The sequence below is a fragment of the Rhinopithecus bieti genome, unplaced genomic scaffold (genome assembly GCF_001698545.2).
Source record: "Rhinopithecus bieti isolate Rb0 unplaced genomic scaffold, ASM169854v2 scaffold_2827, whole genome shotgun sequence".
Taxonomy (NCBI): Eukaryota; Metazoa; Chordata; class Mammalia; order Primates; family Cercopithecidae; genus Rhinopithecus; species Rhinopithecus bieti.
In genome coordinates, this window is record NW_016804135.1 from 2,416,372 (window position 1) to 2,425,704 (window position 9,333).

The 9,333-nt window shown below is 35.1% G+C and overlaps 1 protein-coding gene across 6 annotated transcripts in view; it reads left to right on the forward strand.

Moving 5' to 3' along the window:
* Window positions 1–9,333, forward strand: part of PMS1 (PMS1 homolog 1, mismatch repair system component) — a 91,283-nt gene that overhangs the window by 62,709 nt on the left and 19,241 nt on the right. For all 6 annotated transcript variants that reach the window (XR_001884056.1, XR_001884054.1, XR_001884058.1 and 3 more), the window contains 3 exons: window positions 3,600–3,722; window positions 4,921–5,064; window positions 5,221–6,110. Coding sequence is in view for 1 of the 6 variants with exons in the window: in XM_017865592.1 (XP_017721081.1) it covers window positions 3,600–3,722; window positions 4,921–5,064; window positions 5,221–6,110 (1,157 nt within the window). In the remaining 5 variants the exon portion in view is untranslated. The remainder of the gene's footprint in view (window positions 1–3,599; window positions 3,723–4,920; window positions 5,065–5,220; window positions 6,111–9,333) is intronic.

The following is a 9,333-nucleotide window of genomic DNA, read 5'->3' on the forward strand; positions in this document are numbered from 1 at the left end:
CTTGACTAGTCTGAATGACAGTCCCTTTGGCCATGGGAACCTTGAATGTGGAGAATCTTTATATATCTCTTCCCATAATGTGAGGGTACTTTTTTTTTTTCTCCCCCATCTACAGGGACCCCACATGGGAAGAGCTAATTATTGGTGGTGATCTCAACAGGGCCGCTGCTCTGGTGGCTTTTGTGAGGCATTTCCCATCGTGACTTTGTGGGCTTGATGGAGCTCCTGAAGTTACCTTTTTGACATCTGTCTTCTCTTTGACATTTCTATCTCTGCATTACTTTATGCTAAGTTCTGAATAAATTCCTCATCATTGCCTGATTTTAATTCCCAAAACTATATATTTTGTTTCTAGGATTTACAATTTATTTGTTTTCATATTCTTCTCTTCTAAACTTGATTTATAGCTACCAATTCTAATTTCTTTACCTTTTTTTAAGTGGATGCTACTTTTCTTTTTTTAAAAGCATGTTACATATACTAATAATTTCAAAGTCCTTTTCATATTACTCTGTCATTTCTACTTTCTTGAGACAAAATTATCTAATTCTCTGATATTTTATATGCTTTGAAAATTTAATTTCAAAATCATCTTGAATGCAGGTTTATTGTTTTTGTTGCTTTGTTTTTGCTTTCCCCAACTTCCACTTCCTTCCCATAGTTGGGCAGATAGTTCACTTGCTGGTCCCAATTCAACAGCAGGTATCATATTAGTAATTCGTGCCTCATCCTGCCAAGATTTTACAGGCCCCTTTTCTTAGCCAGTTTGGCTTAGCCTTGTTCTTGGTTTGGAGTTGTCTCTGTTCTTTCTTGTGACTCTGGCAAGCAGCTCCAGACAGTGGCCACAGTATTTTTAAACTTTTAAACTTTTTTTTTTTTTTTTTTTTTTTGGGAAAAAGGTGCTATATGAGCCCCCTTTTTTAAGTGGAAAGACTGATTTCAGTCCCCTGTCTGGAATGGGGTGTTTTCAGTCCTTATTTCCATACCAGAATTTAATTTCCAGCTGACACATCTTGTTTCTGATCCTAGACCACATAGGACATTTGACTTTAGCCGTCACTCCCTGTTAAATGTTTTGCAATCATAACATCTTTAACTACTTTTCTGTGGGTGGCCTTTTGAAAATTTGTATTTTTTCTATCACTGTTATATATTTGCAGTTGGAATGGGAGAGAATGGGGTTTCACATGAACTTGTTTCACTGTCCTGACCAAAAGTACTTAAATTACTACTGTAAAAGTGTAACTTCATGGTGTTGTGGAGATTTACTGAAAGAGGAGAAGGATTAGTGTTAGGAGACCAGCCAGGGTTACATCAGTATAATCAGGGTTAAGAAGAGGAAATGCGTTTGACAGACTGGGTAGCTGGCACAGCCCCTTATCATAGTAAAGGAGTATAGGAGGAGCTAGCAGGATAGAAGTAGGATGAAATATTTTACCAAGTTTTGAATGTGGTGACATTGAGAATATTTTTGTGACAGCCAGTTGAAGATGGTAAGCACTGGGGAGTGAAAGAAATAGAAGTTATATACATTTGTATCTTGGCATCACTGGTGTATGGGTAGTTGTTGAGTAGATGTGAATGAAATTAGGAAGAGTAACTAGAGAGCAGGAAAAAGGGGCCTGATAATGGAATTTGGGTACCATCATCATTTATACAAGGTAAGGAAAAGGGGAGAAACCAGCAAACTAGAATGAAGAGGAGGCATCAGAGAGGAAGCAGAAGGACCAAAAGAAGGTTGAAACAGATTCATTCAGTGAGACCCTTCCCAGATGAGAGAATTGTGAGGGTGCAGGGAGTCAAATAAGATAAGGGCTGCGTAGTGTCCCTTGGAGTTGGTTATTGAAGTAGAAGCCTGCTTATAGGGGATTAGAGATGAAGGGAAGAGAGGCCCTTAGTTGAGAAGCAATTAAGGAAGAGAGGTAGTTGTATTTTGCCTTCAATTTTGTTTTGCTTTTTAGGAAATTGAGTAATATACTTGGGTACAGAATTTTGTAAAGTCTTGCTTAATTTTTAATTTTGTTCACTGATTTGGTGTCTCAAGTTATTTTTCCATGAACTGGCCTGATTTTCACTTTTTACAGCATTTTATAAGACTTTACTGTTTTATTTTACTTTGCCATGTAACTTAAACATAGTTTGTTCTTAAGATTATCCTAAACCATTTTTAAAGCTCAAGATCTAGAATAGTAATTATTCAGTGGCCAACCACGATGGTGTGAAAGGAAATCAATAGCAATATTACATATTTCTTCTTCATTTTCTTCTTTATTCTTGTCCTTTCAGGGCAGACTTTTTTTAAAGTCACAAACCCAATAAGTCTTTCAGAGGCTTAAACAGGCTCTCCCTGATGCCCAGCAGGTGCTTTAAGAAGGGTCTCATGTTACCTGGTAAATTATACAACCATTTTTAAATGCTGTGAAGTTTTGCAGTTAATTAAGTAGTATCATTTTATAATGGATTATACAGATTAATTTATTTTTTCAAATTGGCACAATTTGGCATTGTGACAATAATGCACTTAGTGTTCTAAAACTGGTAATGCATCTCCTTAAACACTTATTTCCAAGGACAGGGATAGTCATAGACATAGGTGGCAGCTTACAGGCTATGTTAATAAGGAGCCCCACGGTTCCTGCTTAACTGAAAATAGTACCGCCAGTGACTTGCTTGTTTTTCTCAACCTAAAGTGTTCCTTGACAGATTAATAACACATCTAGTTCTAGTTTTTGCTGATAAGAGATTTTAAGCCTATATTTTAAATAATTTAACAAAAATCACATAGCTAGTGGTAGAACTGGGATTCAAACCTTGTCAATCTGGCTCTGTCTTATATTCTTAACAGTATAGTATGTTGTCTTTAGCTGTGTTCGTTAACTAAAGATAAAAGTGGGAGCATATTCTCTGCTTCCTATCCCTTTAATATCTTTCTCTTCTCTCTGGTATTCTTTTCTAGTATCCTTTTCTCTTTCCTCTTTATACATTTGTAAAGTAGAGAAAGATAGCATATAAATAACCAGTAAAATTTTTATAGAAAGAGTTTTCTAAACACAAATGAAGCTAAAGTACAACAGTGCAATCAGTATTTAGCTCTGAGGAAGTTAATACAGAGTAAAAGATTTTTTTTTTTAACTCAGAAATGAAAACCCAGTAAGATTGGCTTTATATAGCATACTCAGAATGAAGATAGAAACAGCAACTTCTTTATAGGAAAAGATGGTTAAAGAGAAAAGGACAACAGCCAGAGAAAAGTCACAATGTGAGGAAAGAAACTTTTAAAAGACAGAAAAAGGTTGAGTAGAGAGTGAATGCTGTACATCCCATGACAGTTAAATATCTGAAAGTATAACCATTCTTGAAGATTTTATAAATGCCAGTTTTTCCTTATAATTACAAAAAAGGCAGACAGCACCAGTGTAGCATGCTTTACTATTTTATTTAAAGTTAATACTTGAGACGTGGTTATCAGGAAGTATATGGCTTTTTAGACCTTAAGATGAAAATCTGTTTTTTAATTTTTTTTATACCTTTCAAAGTGTATATAGCTAGACCCATGGAACTACATTGTTGACATTGCATATTCTATAATTATTATATAGATTTATCTCAGTGGATTTCTTCCAAAGTGTGACGCAGACCACTCTTTCACTAGTCTTTCAACACCAGAAAGAAGTTTCATCTTCATAAACAGTCGACCAGTACATCAAAAAGATATCTTAAAGGTAATATGCTTTAGAAAAAAAAATTATTTGAATTGGAAATTTGTCACATTGTAACAAGGACTACTTCCAAGAATTTGCTCTAAAAGAAAAAGAAATACAATATCATTTATTAAGCATTATGCATGATAAAAAGACATGTGATGTCTCTCTTATTCGTCATGGCAATTCTGGACTGCATTATCATTCCCATTTATAGTGAGGAAACAAATGTTCAATGTTTCTCTTAGGCCACATAGCCAGGAAATTAAGAGTTGGAGAGTTAGTAGTTTTTTTGCCTTTTTTTTTTTTTTTTTTTTTTTTTCTGAGACAGAGTTTTGCTCTCCAGGCTGGATTGCAATGGCATGTGGCGTGATCTTGACTCACTGCAACCTCCGCCTCCTGGGTTTAAGCAATTCTCCTGCCTCAGCCTCCCAAGTAGCTGGTATTACAGGCACCCGCCACCATGCCCAGCTAATTTTTTTTGTAGTCTTAGTAGAGATGGGGTTTCACCATTTGGCCAGGCTGATCTCAAGCTCCTGTATTCAAGTGATCTGCCCGCCTCGGCCTCCCAAAGTGCTGGGATTACAAGCCAGAGCCACCACACCAGAGTTTTGATTTGAACCCTAAGCCTTCAGAACTTACATGACATTGTGATTTTTAATTATTAAGCCAGTTTCATTGCATGTTTGTACTTGTTATGAATGTTTGTGCTTCATTTAGGTTCAAGGCCTCCAAAGGAGTATTACTACTTAGATGTTTTTCACTTTTTTTGGTTTGTTTGTTTGTTTGTTTTTTGAGATGCAGACTTGCTCTTTTGCCCATGCTGGAGTGCAGTAGCATGATCTTGGCTCATTGCAACCTCTGTCTCCCAGGTTCAAGAGATTCTCCTGCCTCATCCTCCCAAGTATCTGGGATTACAGGTTCCTGCCACTATGCCCTGCTAATTTTTCTACTTTTTAGTAGAGACGGGGTTTCACCACATTGACCAGGCTGGTCTTGAACTCCTGACTTCAAGTGATCCCTCTGCCTTGGCTTCCTAAAGTGCTGGGATCACAGGCATGAGCCACTGTGCCCAGCCATGATAATGCTTTTCCTAATAAGCAGTTGCATCTACTCAATTTCTCAGTTGAATTTGCTTGTTTTTATTGTACTTTAAGTTTGGTGATATTTTCTTTATTTACATATTATTTTTTCTTTTATTTATTACATGTATTTCTAGTTAATCCGACATCATTACAATCTGAAATGCCTAAAGGAATCTACTCGTTTGTATCCTATTTTCTTTCTGAAAATCGATGTTCCTACAGCTGATGTTGATGTAAATTTAACACCAGATAAAAGTCAAGTATTATTACAAAATAAGGTAACTCTTTTCAGATAATTTTTTGTTACGCTATTTATAAACATATATTCCTGTTTTCATATTAAAAAAATTTGTTTATATTTTTCTTTTTTATTATTTAAAATATTGTCTATTTTTTCATAATTTCCCCTAACATTTGTTAATTTGTATTTTTAGGAATCTGTTTTAATTGCTCTTGAAAATCTGATGACGACTTGTTATGGACCATTACCTAGTACAAATTCTTATGAAAATAATGAAACAGATGTTTCTGCAGCTGACATCGTTCTTAGTAAAACAGCAGAAACAGATGTGCTTTTTAATAAAATGGAATCATCTGGAAAGAATTATTCAAATGTTGATACTTCAGTCATTCCGTTCCAAAATGATATACCTAATGATGAATCTGGAAAAAACACTGATGATTGTTTAAATCACCAGATAAGTTCTGGTGACTTTGGTTATGGTCATTGTAGTAGTGAAATTTCTAACACTGATAAAAACACTAAGAATGCATTTCAAGACATTTCAATGAGTAATTTATCATGGGAGAACCCTCAGACGGCATATAGTAAAACTTGTTTTGTAGATTCCGTTAAGCACACCCAGTCAGAAAATGACAATAAAGACCATATAGCTGAGAGTGGGGAAAATGAGGAAGAAGCAGGTCTTGAAAACTCTTTGGAAATTTCTGCAGATGAGTGGAGCAGGGGAAATATACTTAAAAATTCAATGGGAGAGAATATTGAACCTGTGAAAATTTTAGTGCCTGAAAAAAGTTTACCATGTAAAGTAAGTAATAATAATCATCCAAGCCCTGAACAAACGAATCTTAATGAAGATCTATGTAACAAAAAATCAAATGTAATAGATAATAAATCTGGAAAAGTTACAGCTTATGATTTACTTAGCAATCGAGTAATCAAGAAACCCATGTCAGCAAGTGCTCTTTTTGTTCAAGATCATCGTGCTCAGTTTCTCATAGAAAATCCCAAGACTAGTTTAGAGGATGCAACACTACAAATGGAAGAACTGTGGAAGACATTGAGTGAAGACGAAAAACTGAAGTAAGTTTCCAGAGCTTGCATGTGACCTGAATGTTCAGCTATTTCCATTCTATATGACTCACTGTTCAAAAAGAATTTTTTTCACTTCTTATTTATGGAAAAGCAGATTGGAAAATACCTTTGGCTTGGATAAAGTACCTTTTTTGGTAACACTTTTTTTTCTGCTAATTTAGGTTTTTTGTTGGGGTGAGGCTTGTTTTATTTTGTTTTTTGTTTGTTTGTTTGTTTTAATATAAGCCTTAACTGTTTTCTTATTTACTAAGTTTTTTGCTAAAGGTTTTCCATTCATCTTCTCAATTTCAAACCACCATTATGTTCTTTTGTTTTGTTTTACGTTTAATGACTTTTCTGTTGTAGAACTTTTTTAAAAGCTTTTGCATTGGAACAGTTATAACTGGTGTTTTTAATATCTTAACTAATCCCTTTCTTAAATTGGTCTCCAAAATATGTAGCACAACACAAAAAATATTGTATTATTGGCGATTCAATTTAGTGTTGTTCATTCATACTGTTTCTATTCAGTATAACTTAAGGCTTGCTTCTAAGATGTATTATTTATTATAACTTATAAACTATAGTGGGTATTTTTATTATGTAAATAGGTGATTTGATCTGTCTTTGATTAAAATAGTACTTGCCATGTTTAAATTAGATTATCTGAATAAATGTTCCAAAATAATATGATGAATGTTTTTAATTGACTAGGACACAATATAAACACAAAATATTACGTTCTGGTGATCTAACCCAGCAGAAAATGAGAGTAAAATTATACCTCCAATCATATACAGGTATCTAAGTATCTCAATATTATGTCAAATGTGTGGGAAAATTTTTAAAGGTAATTCATCATCTGGAGTTTATTTTTGGTGATAAACTCCCTAGATACTTGACCAATTTTTTTCATTCTTTCCTTAGCTTATTCAGCCTTATAAAAACAGTATCAATTTAAAATGATAAAGACCACCGTTAATACCAAAATGAAAAGCCCCATAAAGCTTTTCTCTTCAGCCTTTTTTTGTCACCTTTTCTTTTAAGTGGGAATGGTTATTGTATTTTGTTATTTTGGAAATATCCACAGAAGTAGACATTTTGAAGTATAAAGCCATTACCCCATTTCACCACCCATCATCTCATGGTCAGTCCTGTTAGTCCTGTTTCATCCATACTTCCATTCACTTTCTTTCCCTTTCTTTATTATTCTGAAGCAAATAATAGGCATATCATCTCAGTATGTATCTCTAAGAGATAAAGATACTCATATTTTAAACATAACCATAATAAAATTGTCATAACTTTTTAAAGGTATAGATTCCTTAATATAGCAAATACTCAGTGTTCAAATTTATAATTGTTTCATAAATGTCAGATTTTTAAAGATTTGTTTTGAATCATGATGCAAATAAGGTTCACACAATTGTGATTGTCTTTAGTTTTACCTAAATGACACAACTATGCAGTTTAAAGGTGAGGGAACTTAACTTTTAAATACAGTAAGTCCTCAAAAGTTGAATTGCATTGCCCAGGGAAATGAACTGAGAATTGTCTGAGAATAGAAAAAAATCATAGTTATTTCAAGTTCTCATGGAAATAGGGACGGTGTACAAGCTTATGATGGAAACTTATCTTGCTGACTGTTCCTTTGCAGCCTCACAACAGCAGGTAATTCCATTTGCCTTTTGGGGAATGTCTGCATTGTTTCTCCTTGTGGGCCCCAAGGTGTCAGGTTCCTAGGATTATGATTAATAGGCCTCATCTAAAAATCCATTTACCATCAATTACCAGAATATTCCAGGTAATATTCTGGAATCAAGCTTACTTTCTCTCACATTGCCATAAAGTAGACAAAAGAGGCATTGATGGTCAAGACCTCTGAAGCTTCACCTGGGTTCTAACCACAGTTCTTTGTTAGCTTTTTATTAAAAAGTGTGGACAGTCTCTCAAGGATTGTTGTGAGGATTAAATAATATATTGTGTGTTATGATACAGGATAATTACTAACACATAGTAAATGATTGCTCACAATGTCAGTATGATCAATTTTTAATCTATGAAAGGGAATTTTTCTATTGAGAAGAACATATTTTATTTGCTGAGGCAAGATTAAATTGAATTTGGAGGCCAGAAATAGAAACCAATGAAGAAAATATAGGTATCTTGGGATCAGAGTTCTATTGTATGTCACAGAGCGCTGTGTTAGAACCTTTCAGAGCCAGGGTTCTGGGACCATGATCAGTTGAATCTAGTATCATGATTAGTGAGAAGGTAGAGCAAAAATTTTATAATACCCAAGAATCATACTAGCTACCAGTTCTCTCCCTGTCTTTATCTTGGCATTCTTTCCATGATACTAAATTCTCTAACATATATTAAGGGATATGAGAGTAGACTCCTCTTCTGTAGACCTTCAGTCCATTCTTTTCTTCCTTCTTTTTTTCTTCCTTTTTTCCTTTTCCTTTCTTCTCTCTGTCCCTCCTTTCCCTTCCCTTCCTTCAACTAGGAAATATTAAGGGTTTTCTGTGTATAAGGCCTGATGTACTCTAGATAGTCACAAGTAAAACATACTTTCCCAACTCATGAATGGTGTAGTCTAGTAAGAAAGATTCAGTTAAACAAGAATGTGATGAGCTTTGAGACATAAGTTTTAAATATAAGGAGTTAGGGAAAAACTTGGCAGTTGGACTTAATATTATCTGTGGGATAGGTAATGCTTCCCTGCATAGAAATTAACCAGAAGGATTTTAGGGAATTGTGTAGATTGGAGGAACAGTATGTGGATTGGAGGAACAGGAGCTAGAAGGAACATGGTGTTATTAAGGAGTTAAGATTCTATGACAGGAACAGAATATGAAGGAGTATGTGTAAAGAAAGTTGGGGGAAGGTGGGGCTGGATAATGGAAGATTCTCAAAGCTATAACAAAGAGTTTGAATAAGGAGTAGGATCAGGATTGTTCAGTTATTAAAATTCCACTTTGGGAGGTCGAGACGGGTGGATCCCGAGGTCAGGAGATGGAGACCATCTTGGCTAACATGGTGAAACCCCGTCTCTACTAAAAAATACAAAAAATCTAGCCAGGCGAGGTGGCGGGCGCCTGTAGTCCCAGCTACTCGGGAGGCTGAGGCAGGAGAATGGCTTAAACCCGGGAGGGGGAGCTTGCAGTGAGCCGAGATCAGGCCACTGCACTCCAGACTGGGCGACAGAGTGAGACTCTGTCTCAAAAAA